The sequence below is a fragment of the Tupaia chinensis genome, unplaced genomic scaffold, assembly GCF_000334495.1.
Source record: "Tupaia chinensis unplaced genomic scaffold, TupChi_1.0 Scaffold000496_1, whole genome shotgun sequence".
NCBI lineage: Eukaryota > Metazoa > Chordata > Mammalia > Scandentia > Tupaiidae > Tupaia > Tupaia belangeri.
Genome location: NW_006160008.1, coordinates 236,767 through 250,508, shown reverse-complemented (window position 1 = coordinate 250,508; position 13,742 = coordinate 236,767). Strand labels below are relative to the sequence as shown.

The following is a 13,742-nucleotide window of genomic DNA, read 5'->3' as shown; positions in this document are numbered from 1 at the left end:
TTTTTTTTTTTTTTTAGAGAGATTTTCACTATAGGGCGCGTGCGCTCGCCAGACAGAGACAGAAAGCAAGAAATCACCCCCCAGGGGGGATGGTCATGCCGCAATCCCTTCTCCTCCAGTCTCCTCTCAGGATCTTGGGCACGCACGCACACGCGCCCGGCGTGAGTTTAAGCCACCGGGTCCGGGACGCGAACCGCGGTCGACTATGTGGGAGTCCAGCGACATAGGCATTACACCAACTGCTGGTTCCCATGATTTTCAAGCCACCAGGCTCAGGATTCAAACTGCTGCCAGCCATGTGGGAGTCCAACATTATAACCACCATGCCATCTGCCGGCCACTGCTATTTGTTCTTTTAACGCTGATCACAACTCACTGAGTTGATTTCCCAAGCACATTGGCAGCTCACGTCCTGCAGTCTGGAGACACCACTGTAAATCTCGGTGAGCAGGAGTACTAGAAGCCTTGCCCACAGCCCGGGATGCCAGCTGGGGCTTCATCCCTTTCACCTCACACCGGTGCCCTGAGCCTCCTCATGACAGAGCTGGACCCAGTCTAGGCCAGTTATGGCCGCACAGAGGAGCCACCATATCCTGCGGAGCCCCTTTGCAGCCTGCCGAGAGCCCAGGCCTCTCTGTGACTCCCGGGCGCTCTCCATGCAGCGGGAAGGGGGCTGCCCAGTCATGAGGCACCGACAGATGGACACTGTCCTTCTGCAACCTCACAGCCCCTCTACAAGGAAGGCATTACTTTTCCCATTTCTCAGATGAAAAGCTTGAGTCCAATCGAGGCCTCAGGTGACTCTGGACTAAGCATAAGCAAGACCGGAACTCCTTTAGAATGTGCAGTGTGAATTCAGTGGGGACTTGTCTCCCAGCAAATGCTGAATAGGATAGACACGTGGCTGCGGGAACGTGCTGGACACAGAAAGCAGATATGAAGATGGGCATGGCAGGAGAACCCCCGCCAGCTGGCATCTGCAATCACAAGAACAGCCTCACCAGAGGAAGCTGACCTCAGGGAGAGCCAAGGGGACGGGAGTGGGGGGAGGGTGGTTTGTGTGCCACTATTGCTCCAGTCCTGGGGGTGCGGGGCGGGACAGGCACACAGAGGCCAAATCAAGAGGTCAGATGGGGTGGAGAGCCCACGCCTGCCCATGCCCTCACCGAGTCTCCTGCCAGCGATTGACAAGGGACTTTCTAGGCTGATGTGGCAGCTGGTGGCTAAAGCAGGTGGACCTGCTCTAAGGATTCTGTGCTTTGTACCAGAAGAGCCCTGCACCGCACCACAGACCTGCTGACTGGAGAGAGGACCAACGGTGGCATGATGTGGCCAAGGGCAGCTGGAAGAAGACATGGCAGTGTTTCTGGAAGGGCGTGGTCGAACTGTGGGGAAATGGGATGTAGAGTCAGGAGATTCTCTTTGGGTCACTGCTCTCTCTTCATGGAATGAGTGATCACTGAGCACCTTCCATGATGGGTCAAGCCCTAAGGGAAGCCATGGTGTGAAGAGGAAAAGGTTGTGTGTTCACAGGACTGTAAGAGGCCGTGAGGGATTGGAATAGAAGGGTACAGGGTCAGGGGAGGGGGCCAGCAGATAGCATGGTGGTTAGGGCACTGGACTCCCACATGGCCGACCACAGTTTGAGTCCCAGACCTGGCACTTTGCCTTCTCACTTTCCCTCTCTCTGTCTCTGCTGAGCGATGTGCCCTTTGGCAAAATTAAAATAATAATTATAATTTTTTTAAAAAGAAGGGTACAGGGGAGACAAGTTGTGACACCAGCCTGGGTCACACAGGTGCCATGCCTAGATCTCTGTAATTGGCAACAGTGATGTTAAATAAAAATTAAAGGAGTTCATTGTTTTGAACTAAATTCCTGCTCTAGGCCTCAAGAGATCAGAAAAATGGAGCCACTCATGCTGAAATGTCACAGCTTCAAATTGAGACTTAAAGGAAACTGATCATTCCCCCAGACAAACAGGTTTTCCTGAAAACAGGAGATTCCGGTGCTGGAAGGAAGGAAGCTTATGCACATGTGGCCATAGGAGTGCACACCTAAGATGTTATTACCTAGGCTTTTTGTTTCACGAACATCTTTATTGCCCAAATACAATTCTCCTTTGCCTTCCAGACTGTGTGCACTTACGTGTGAGCAAAGTGACTGCAGGTGATCATGAGGTCATCCTGCTCCTCTTACCATAGAATGCAGCCGGTCACTGCTGTACAGCATTCCTTGCTCGGGACCAGCAGATGGCATAATGGTTACATCACTGGATTCCCACACAGTCGACTACAGTTCGAGTCTCGAACCCAGCAACTTGAAATTCACACTGGGCATGTGTGAGTGCATGGCCAAAACTCCGAGAGAAGAATGGAGAAGATTGTGGCGTGGCTATCCCCCTGGGGGGCAATTTCTCACTTTTTGTCTCTCTGTCTCTCCAGGGAGCACATATGCCCTATAGCAAAAAAATAAATAAGACTCCTTGCTAACTTTCCCTCCCAGCCACAACTTTTGCCTTTAAAACTCACCATGGGGGCCAGCAGGTAATGTATTGGTTAAGGCTCTGGATTTCCACACGCTGACTGCAATTTGAGTACACTGGATCTGGTGGCTTGAAACTCACGCCAGGCAGTGTACGTGCAAGCTCAGGAGGAGAATGGAGGAGAAAGAATCGAAGCATGGCCATTTCCCCGATTGGGGGGGGGGGTGATTCCTCACTTTCCTTTTCTCTGTCTCTCTGGTGAGCACATGCATCCTACAGCAAAAACCTTACAAAAAAACAACAAAAAAACCCTGAAAAACTGTGGCAAACATTGAGCATATCAACTTTTAAATAATAGATTCTCTAAAGAGAAAAATGTTATTTATTTCAGAATAGACATTGAAATGTGGGCGATACTTGTCTCAGTAAACTAGGGCAGCATTCAGGGAGGTAAGGGGAAACGGGTTGTTTTTTGTTTTGTTTCTTAGTCTTTGTCATAGGGCACATGCGCTCACCAGACAGACGGACACAGAGAAAGAGGGAAAGCGAGGAATTGTCCTCCAAGGGGATGGCCACACATAACCTCTTCTCCATTTTCCTCTCAGGATTTTGGGCGAGCGCACGCGCACACACGTACACACGTACACACACACACACACACACACACACACTCATGCGTGATTCTCAGGCCACCCGTCAGAGGGTTGAACTGTGGTTGGCCATGTAGGAGTCCAGTGCCTCAACTACCATGCCACCTGCTGGCCCAGGAAAACAAGGCTTTTCTAAAAAGAAAAATGAGGAGGGATTACATAAATTGTCTGGAGCTACTAGGATCAATAACAAGGGCGGCTCCTGACCGAGGTGGAGCAAGCAGTTTCTGGACAGATGGCCTCACAGAAGCAGTGCGTGTGAAAGGCCGAAGGGGTCTTTGCACAAGGCTGTGGTTCTGGCAGAGTCCTTGTGAAAGTTCTTATCAGGCACGCTTGCACAAGAAGCACCACCTTGAAACCTTCCCCAGCTCGGTTTAGGAAGTTTAACACAAGCTGACACAAATGACTGGGATATTACCATGTTCCAGCAGGCATCTGACCCTGTTTCAAATAAAACCTTTTGCTTTATTCACTTTGCCCCAGCCTTCTTTAGGATGACAGTGGCAACGGGTGTGAAAGAAATGCCCAGGCCCAAGCAATTCACAGGCCACCAGGTCACATATGGGGACCTGAAGCCCCAGGAGTCATGCAGTTGTGCAGGAGAGACCAGAGAACCAAAGTGGCCCAAGTCCTGCCTTGTCGGGAGAGCTTTCTGCCTTTAAGGAGCCTATGTGCCTTCAGGAGCCTGGCTTCCACACTTAAAAAATTTAGTACCTTCAGGAGTGGCTGGGAGACAAGAGAGGTGAGGGGTGCTGGTTTAAAAAAAAAAAAAAAAGCAGAGGGGGACCAGAAGATGGCATAATGGTTACGTTGCTGGACTCCCACATAGTCCACCCTGGCTGAAGTCCTGGATCCAGCAGCTTAAAACTCAAACCTGGCGTGTGTGCCTGAGTGTCCAAAAGCCAGCCAAAGGAAGCGGGAATTTCTGAAACCCAGAACCACGCCCACGGCCCGCCCCTTTCTGCCTTACGTAATCCTCGCTGCCCCGCCTCCCCCTGCCTTCTCTTCCGGCCCCTCCTCTAGGACCACCCGCCTCAGCCGGTCCGCTCGCCGTCAGGTCCGCAGGCCTTTCCGGGTCCCTGACTGAGGCTCCGCCCCCTCAGTCGGATGATAGCCGCGCTCCGGGGGCTGTTCCCGGAAGTGACGTTAAAGGCCTGCTCCTGAGGAAGTGACGTCAGGGCTGCCCTTGCCGGGCAGGGAGGGCTGGGCTGTGCATCCCTTCGCTCGCGCTGCAGGGAGGTAGGAGGCCCGCCGGGGGGGGGGGCTCGAGGTGGCGTCGTGGCTGACGCACGCTGCAGGAGCGTTCCTGAGAAAGTTGGGGGTCGAGCGGGCAGAGGGCCGGGGCGGGGAACCTGGTCTTGCGGAAAGCGGGGCGTTCCTGGTGGAGCCCATTTCCTCAGTTTCCTCCACACACGTCCCTTCTGTTTTGGTTCCCCCCACACTCCTCCTCTGGTGCCTCTTAGTTCCTCCTTGAATTGTTGCGGCTCCTTTTTCTTGATCTTTCAACAACTCCATTTGGTCCCCTCGTTTTTCCGTTCAAACACCTATTGAAAGAGCAATCGAGAGAGTAAGGTCTTTGCAGGCTCCTGGGGTCCTAGTGCTGACTGTCATTTAGTAGGTGGTTTAGTTGGGCAAGCGCTTGACCCACCCGAGCTTCGAATGCCTTCTGTGATACGGACAGTACTAGAGCAACTTCTGGCAGTTGACGTGGGAGGGCCACTAATGCGAGGCATTGAGCCTCTAACAGGTGCTCTGTAAGTGGGTTTCTCCCTCCTGTCCTGCTGTTACTTCCACTTAAATCCCAGTGTCATTTTGCTTGTCTACCCAGTTTTGCTGCCCTACTTTGCATAGCCATTTCCCCTTCCCTTGGATTCTTGTCCTGTTTTTTCTTTTTCAATATCAGAGGGTATGTGCACAGAGGAGACAGCACCCCCACTCCCCTTGGGGCCTGGTCACACAGCTGTCCTTTTTCCTTCAATTTTCCATCCTGTCAGGATCCTGAGCACATGCATGTGAGCCCAGCATGAAGCTGAGGACCCAGGGCTTGAACCCCAGTTGGCTCTGTGGGATCCAGCTTCCTCTGCAGTACCCAACTACTATGCCACAAAACCAGGCCCAAACTTACATATTATTTCTTTGTATTTTGCTTCTAACTCTGAATGTCCCCTCACCCTGTACTCCTAAATCCTTTCTAGTATGTTGACTTCCTGTTATGTGTCCCAGCTCTTTCCATCTCTCTCCCTCACAGATGGCTCAGCGACTTCTCCTGAGGAGGTTCCTGGCCTCTGTCATCTCCAGGAAGCCCCCTGAGGGTCAGTGGGCACCCTTCGTCTCCAGGGCCTTGCAGCCCCCACAGTGCAGTCTTGATGGCCTGACAGTAACACCCAGCCCAGTCCGGACAGTATACACCACCACAGTCTGTAGAACAACCTTCAACATCCAGGACGGACCTGACTTTCAAGATCGAGTTGTCAACAGTGAAACACCAGTGGTTGTGGATTTCCATGCACAGTGAGTACCAGGGGCCAGAGAACAAGTGTTGATCAAGTGTCTCCTGTTTCCCAGTGGCCACTGATGTTTCTCATGGGTAGACTCTGGAGAGAGTCTGGCAAGACCCAGCCCCTGCTCTTTTTTTTTTTTTAGAGGTTTTTGCTATAGGGCGCGTGTGCTTGCCAGAAAGACAGAGACAGAAAGCGAGAAATCACACACAAACACACACATACACACCCCCAGGGAGGATGGCCACACTGCAATCCCTTCTCCTCCATTCTCCTCTCCGGATCTTGGGCACGCACGCACACGTTCCCAGTGTGAATTTAAGCCACCAGGTCCAGGACTCGAACCGCAGTCAACTACATGAGAGTCCAGCAACGTAGCCATTATGCCAATTGCTGGTCTCCCAGGCCCTGCTCTTGAGGAGTGCCATCTGGTAGAACACAGACTAGTAGAGACTCTTCAAAGCTGACCATGATTAGTGCCAGGAGATCTTCAGTTCTCTCTCTCACCGCCAGAGAAGCTCAGTGTTGCCTTGACCTTGGACCAGAGTTGGAAAAATAGAATACCATCATCTGTCCTTTGATGTACACCAGTTCCTGGCGCCGTAGATAAGTTCATTTTATTTTAACATCTTGCCACAAGACTGTTGAAAAGGCGGCAGAAAGTTATCAGTGCCATTACAGTGACGCTGTAGAATGCAGGGGATGGGCGAGGGTTTTTTTTGTTTTGTTTTGTTTTTTCAGAGCAGTGAGTTTGAAAGATATTTAAATGTGTGTGGCCTTCTGATTTTTAGTATGACCTTCTTCAGTTCCAGACCTTTGGGGCCTGGCTAGTTGCCTAGTTACAAAACAGTTGGACGAGTCCTCTCAGAATGAGGCATCCTTGGAAAAGCCACTGTAGCCTGAGTTGGAAATTGAGAGGTCTTCTGGACATGTCTCTGACAGAGTCTTTTGCTTTCTTTCTGGTTCTGTTAACGGATGGGAAAAGGTTGAGCTGTGTTGTGAAATCCTTGGCTCTTTGGGTCCAGATCACTAAAATTAGAGATCTGTCCCTAGGCGCAAAATGAAACTGCCACTATGAATGAAGTAGAGAGAAAAGAAGGTTTAATAGAAAGAAAGGAAAGGAAAGAAAGAAAGTACACCCAGAAAGGTTGTTGGGCAGGCGGATTGCCAATTGGCAACCGCGCTTGGTACTAGTTAATCGTTATTTTATTACTAGAGGTCATGAATATTCATTAATGGGAGGCTCCTTTATGCTGCCTATGTCCTTTAAATTTGAATCCGCACGTTTTCTCCTGCACCTGCGCATCTTCCTCACAGGTAAAGTGAGGAATTTGATCACCTAATTGCGTACGCCCAGTGCGAGTCAGGTTGCCCCAATTAGATTGCCCAATTAGTCTATCGCCTTAATGACCAAAATGTTTGCTTGGGTCCTTTTTTTTTTAAGAGAGGTTTTTGCTATAGGGCGCGTGCACTCGCCAGACAGAGGCATAGAGACAGAAAGCAAGAAGTCACCCCCCAGGGGGGAATGGTCATGCCGCAATCCCTTCTCCTCCATTCTCCTCTAGGGATCTTGGGCACGCACGCACACGCGCCTGGCGTGAGTTTTAAGCCACCGCGTCCGGGACATGAATCGCGGTCGACTACGTGGGAGTCCGGCGACATAGCCATTATGCTAACTGCTGGTTCCCTGGGTCCTTTTGATGAAAGAAAAATCCCTGTATGCTTCCCTCAAGCCTTAAGGAAGGAATATGGCAAATTACCTCGCCCTCCTGGCACCTGGGGCTAGGTGAGCCTTTCGCTTTTCTCTTAGGGCTGCCCGCTCATGGCTAACTGCCTACCACAGTTCTTTCTCTGACTCACCATGTTGCCTTTGGCAGGCTATGTGCACATGTGCCTGGTGTGAGTTTAAGCCACCAGTCCGGGACTCGAACTGCGGTCGACTACGTGGGAGTTCAGCGACATAGCCATTATGGTAACTTCTGGTCCCAAGAGTTTTAAAGACTGAAAAGAAAAAAGGAGCTGTCAGCCAGGGCTTTGTAAAAAGCAGAGCTACTCTACCCTCCTGGGGTGGTTGAGCCCTGTAGAGAGGGCTTCCAACATGGATGATAACTGGAGTAATGCCTCGTTTTTCTCCTTCAACAAGGAAACGAGGTGTGAGTTTTTTCATTCAGTGTCAGAACCTTTTTTGGTGCCACGCGGGAGAGAGGACAGCACAGCACTTTCCTGGAAGAGGGGCACACTGACCAGGGCAGCAGTGGTGGTTGATGCAGGGGCTGTGCGACCACAGGTAGCCTGGCGGCGAGAACCCTTGGAACACGACCTTGAATTGCCATCCCAGCTGTGCTGCTCACCAGCTCTGTTATTGATTGATGGGTTGATTTGTTGTCAGCTTCCCAGAGGGTGCGTGCACTCACCAGAGAGGGAGAGGGAGAGGGAGAGAGCACTCCCCAGTAGAGCATGGTCATTTCGCTGTCCCTTCTCTTTCATATCTCCATATTGTCAAGAGTTGTAGTATAAACTCACATGCCTGGTTTATTTTTCAAGCTGCCGAGTCTGGTATTTGAACCATTTAGTTAGCCACACGGGATCTGGCTCATTTGAATGGTAGGCCATAGAGAAACAAGAGGCCACGGAGCCACCCTACTAGCTCTGTGATCTTGCTCAGCTTTCTTAACTCAGATGAGCCATGGTTTCTCTTCAGGGTTGAGGGTTCTGTGCACGAGGAGCCGAGAACGTGCTGGCATAGCGACTGGCATGTTAAATCACTTGCAGCCCTTGGCTTCCCTTCCTTCTAGTTCCGAGTCCTCGTGCCGTTTGAAATACCTCTCCAGCTTCCAAAGCATTTATGTACTTTGCCTTCGTTGATTTATAACAGCTTTGAGAGGTCTAGTCTCTCGTTGTCAAATGAGGAAAATGAGACCAAAACGGCTGGTGAGGAGCTTCTCTTTGAACCCAAACCCTTTAACTTCAAGTCTCTTATTCTTCTGTATGACAGCATATTTCTCTGAGATATATTTATAAGAGACTTGGGACAAGTCCTGTGTTTTAGAGATCCAGGATCTGTTGAAGCTGCCCAGCTGCAGTCTCCTGGCTGTACCATTTAGTGTGTCAACATTACAGGTTAATAATCAAACACTATACAGAGATAATAAGGGCAAAAGGTCTCAGAAAGACAGGGGTAGAGGGATGTTCCAAGGGGACACTCTTTGAACTAACCGGGTACATCCTTTCTCACTTCCCAAGGTGGTGCGGCCCCTGTAAGATCCTGGGGCCACGGTTGGAGAAGATGGTGGCCAAGCAGCACGGGAAGGTGGTGATGGCCAAGGTGGACATTGACGACCACACAGACCTCGCCATCGAGTATGAGGTATGGATGGACAGGGCAGCCACAGGTAGCTGGTGGGAGCCGTGTTGGGGACCATCTGGAAGCCAGTAAGGAGGATGTCTTCATTTTCTCTCAGGAGCGTAAACCTCTTTGCAGATGTTATAGTCTGTTGTGTCTGAGTCTGGGTAGTTTATAAAAATAGAGGCTCATTCAGCTCACTGGGGGTCCGGAGTGGCATCTGGTGGATGGCATGGTAGAGGGTGGGAGTGCAGGCAGAGCAGGGTACGTTCCTGTCTGTCTCTCGCCCTCCCCTTAAAGCCCACCAGGACTTAGACATGAAGCCCCACCCAGGTGCCTAGTCACCTCCTAAATCCCCACATTTTGCATCATAATTAGATTAAGTCTCCTTTGCAATACAACCAAATCCCAACGTGTGGATTCAGGGGGACACATTCAAACCATGGCAACAGATGTGACTGGGTCCTCTGAGGCAGTGTCCCCTTGTAGCTCGTTAGGAGGTGAGTAGGCTGTGTGACCCAAAGCACCAGATCATTCTCTGGATTTGGGACATAGATACGTTCTCTCCTTCATCCATGCGCATGTTCAGTCAGCTGTCATTTGTGAGCCCCACTGTGCATGCATGATTCCGGCATAAATGACACCCTGTCCCCAGGCAGCTCTCTGTGCAGCAGGCAAGAGCGGCAGGTAGACAGATCAGTACAACAAAGATGAGAAGTGCCGGGAGAACAGCCACATGAAGGAGAGGAGCGGTCAGACATTAGAGAGTCTGTCTCAGCTGAACCGTGAAGGATGCACAAAGATAGGAAGGAGTGAGCCAGCAGATGGTGTGGAGGTTACGGCAGCTGGATTCCACTCGGCCGACCACATGGTCTGAGTTCCAGACCTGGCAGCTGGAAGGCACTCAGGGCACATGCGCGTGCGTGCCCAAAATACCAAGAGGAAGATGGAGAAGAGGGGATTGTGGCGTGGCCATCCCCTGGGGAAGAGTCAGGGGAACCTCTCCTTTTCCCTCTCTTTCTGTCTCTGTCTGTCTCTGGTGAGCGCACACGCATACTACAGCTGGGGGTGGGGGGTGATGACATCATTTGCATATTCACTCAACAGGTGTTTATTATTTATTGAGAGTCCCTCAAATACCAGGACCTGCTGCTTGGTGTTAGGATGTGAAGAGAACGGACAAAAACCCCGCCTCACGGAGCCTGCAGTCTGTGCTGGCATTAGAAATCAGGAGTTGGTAGACTTTCCCGTAAGGAACCAGGTGGTAAACATCCGGGGCTTTGCAGGGCAGTGGTCTCTGCTGCAGCTGTTCAGTTCTCCTTGTAGCCAGAAGAAGCCACAGATAATATACAAACAAATGACTGAGACTGTGTTTCAATAAAAACTTTACTTATAGGCCAGCCAGTGGCATGGGAGTTAGGCAGCTGGATCCCACATGGCCAGCTGTGCAGTTCAAGCCCCAGACCCAGCGGCTTGAGAAATATGCCAGGCACTTGTGTGTGCGCATCCAAAATCTTGAAAAGAAAAATGGAGGAGAAGGGATTGTGGCATGACCATCCCTCATGTGGGAATACTTTCTTGCCTTCACTCTCCAAGGCTCTATCTATCCAATGAGTACACACATCCTCTGGCAAATTAAAAAAATAACATTAAAAAGCTTTATTTACAAAAATAGGTTGAATTTGGCCTTTGGGTCATAGTTTTCTGACCTCTGTTTTAGATAAGTGCTATGGGACCAGCAGATGGCTTAATGGCTACATCTCTGGACTCCCATGTAGTCGACTGAGGTTTGAGTCCCGGACCCAGTGGCTTAAAACTCACGCCGGGCGCATGTGTGCGCGTGCCCAAGATCCCGAGAGGAGAATGGAGGAGAAGGGATTGCGACGTGGCCATCCCCCCTGGGGGGTGATTTCTCGCTTTCTGTCTCTGTCTCTCTCTGTCTTTCTGGTGAGCGCATGCACCCTATAGCAAGAAAACCTCTCCAAAAAATAAATGAATAAATAAGTGCTATGGAGAAAAATAAACGAGGAAGAAGGGATGCTGAGCGTTGGGGGTGGGGAGGCCTCACTGAGCAGCTGATATTGGAGCCAAGCCCTGAGGGGAGTGAGAAGTGGCCATCCAGGCAGAGAGACATCGCACACAAAGTTCCTGAGGCCAGTGAGGAACACCCGGGTTGTTCACAGACCTGTGGAGCCCCCTCTGAGACCACCACAGTCGGGAAAGGGGAGATTCCCATTGCAGCCAGGTGGCCAGAGCACAGAGTTGAGCAAGGAACAGGACAGACAGCTGGGAAAGCAGACTGGCCGCATCGGCGGGGCCTTGGGGTGCCATGCTGAAGAGAGCGATGTTACAGAGCCAAGGATGCTCTTGGCAGCTAATGCGTTAAATGCGGTTCACATACACATTCAGTCTGGCCTTTGGGGTATTTTTGAAGAAATAGCAAACCAGGTACTGATATTTAAAACTCAGAAGATTTCATGTGGAAAAAATCCAGATTTCTCCATTAAGTCTTGAAGTATCTTGGCCTAGCCAAATTGAGCCTTCACTTCTGACTCTGAGTCTGAAAGTCCAGGCTTCACACCCAGTAGACCAGCTCTGTAGAGATGCCATCTCCCGCTGGCTCAGTGGTGGGACATGGGGAGAGGTCGGCAGGCTGCCCCTTGAGCTAGGAGGAAAAGGGGATGGGGTTGTGATTACCCAAAGGAAAACCAGGCTGTCCTTGCCAGAGGCAGGGAGATAGATGTGGGGGTCAGGGGGAGCAGGGCCACTGGTGACTTGCAGGCGGCTGCAGAAATAAAGTTCTCCAGGAGACTTGGTAATTGAGAGTGCCTCTGAGGGCCCAGGGGGAGGGTCGAGTTGCCACGTCCATCCATTTCTGTGCCCCAGCTTCCCTGTACTCGTCCATCCCTCACCCCGAGGCTGCAGCAGGTGGGAGAGGAGTTTGGTCTTCAGTGCAAGGTTTGGACCAGAGTCCCTGGCGCCTTTCACAGGGTTTAGGCAGGTGTCTCAGCCTTCCCTCGACTGCTGGGCACCAAGACCTTGGCCTCAATGCTGTGACTTGACAGATACGTATGGAGGGCCAGCCAGTGCCGGGGACTGCGCGGTCCGGGACAGATGCAGAGGAGGGCCCCGTTCCTTCTGGCAGAGGTCCTGGGGGACGGTGGGAATTCCCTAGGCTGTCCCCACCCACATTCCAGGAAACCCGATGGGGTCAGGTGCCGATGTCCTGCGCTTAGATCTGGAGAGTGAGGAGATCCCTCTTGTGGGGTCTTCTCAGTCACCTCCCTCTGTCCCCTGTGTGGGTGGCGTGCTGCTCACACAGAAGGGCCTCAGGCTGTGGGCCCACGTGAGCTGCTCTCATTCCCCTCATCTTGCCAAGGCCTGCTGATGGTGTGGCAGGGCATAGGAAGCCGCAACAGGGATTCTTTTTGAGAGTTTTTGTTTGTTTTGTTTTTTGGTTTGGTTTGTTTTGCTATAGGGCGTGTGTGCTCACTAGACCAACAGAGAGAGAAAGAGAGACAGAAAGCGAGAAATCACCCCCTAGGGGGGATGGTCACGCCACAATCCCTTCTCCTCCTCCTCCATTCTCCTCTCGGGATCTTGGGCACACACGCACACACACTCGGTGTGAGTTTTAGGTCCAGGACAACTGCTGGTCTCTGTGACAGGGATTCTTCCTGGCGCTCCGCCCCACCTCCTTCCTTCCTGCCTGCACACCTGTCCTTCCCCAGAGAGCCCAGGAAGACACTTCCACTGGCCGACCCTTAGTGCTCCCTGACTTGGCTTCCTCCAAGGCCTCGGGGTGCTTTTCCAGATGTTGGGTGAACTCGTTGGAGAAACTGCTTTAAATGGGGGTGAGGTGCTTCTCTCGTGCTCTGCTGACCCCCCACCCACCCCCCAGCACACCTGGGGGAGTCTCTGTCACACAAATTCCTCTCTCCTCAAACCGAGCGTTCTGTGCTTCAGTCAGCTGTCTGCCCTAGAGCCTCACAGTCCCTCAGTTTTGGGGTTTCAGCATCTGCACCCTCCCATCCTCAGCTCTGCACTGCCCTATCTCGGCAAAACTCCCGCCTCCCATCTCTTTCCTGGCCATCCAGACCTGGTCAGCCTGGGCTAGGGTGTGGAGCAGGAGTGGACCCCAGAGTAATTCTCATTTCTTCAGAGCCTCCTACTGTGGACTTCCTGTTAAAGGGATCATTCTTCCTTTTCTCATCTTACAGAAGTGGGTGCCCTTTAAGAACATTGGGAACACAGCCACTTGACAGTAGGGATAAAGGGTCTAGTCTAGCCATCCAAAACAACCACTGAGACTACATGGGGCAACTCATCTCAGGTTTTTATTTGGATTTTTTTTCTTAATTATTTTTATTTAACTTTATTTATTAATTTATTTTAATTGGACCAGAAAGGGACAGAACAAAAGAGAGAGAGAGAGAAAGAGAAAGTGAGAAAGCAAGCCTACCAGGTCTAGGACTTGAACCGTGGCCAGCCATGTGGAAGCCCAGCGCCCTTAACCACCATGCCACCTGCTGGCCCCCTGAATAATGTTTTGTAGCTGAAATATACCATGTTTTTTAACCACTCTGTTTTGAAAGATTCTAAGTCAGTGCTTCTGAAACATGAATATAATCTGAGATACTGTTTAAAAGCAAATTATTTAGTAGATCCAGGAAGGACCCAAGAGTGCATTTCTTTCTTTCTTTTTATAAATTTTTTTTAAAAAGAATTAATTATTTAATTTTTATTTATTCATTCATTTATTTTAC

General features: G+C 51.0%; 1 protein-coding gene across 4 annotated transcripts in view; it reads left to right on the top strand.

Annotated features, from left to right (window-relative positions):
• The first annotated feature begins 4,246 nt into the window (after positions 1–4,246).
• Positions 4,247–13,742, top strand: part of TXN2 (thioredoxin 2) — a 16,385-nt gene continuing 6,889 nt past the window's right edge. For 2 of the 4 annotated variants that reach the window (XM_006156510.3, XM_014590907.2), the window contains exons 1-3: positions 4,247–4,374; positions 5,384–5,646; positions 8,877–9,000. In XM_006156510.3, coding sequence (XP_006156572.1) covers positions 5,384–5,646; positions 8,877–9,000 — 387 coding nt within the window. In that variant the 5' untranslated portion in view covers positions 4,247–4,374. Of the gene's footprint in view, positions 4,375–4,773; positions 4,890–5,358; positions 5,647–8,876; positions 9,001–13,742 lie in introns of those variants that run through there. The other 2 variants (XM_027774950.1, XM_014590908.2) reach the window with 2 other exon arrangements.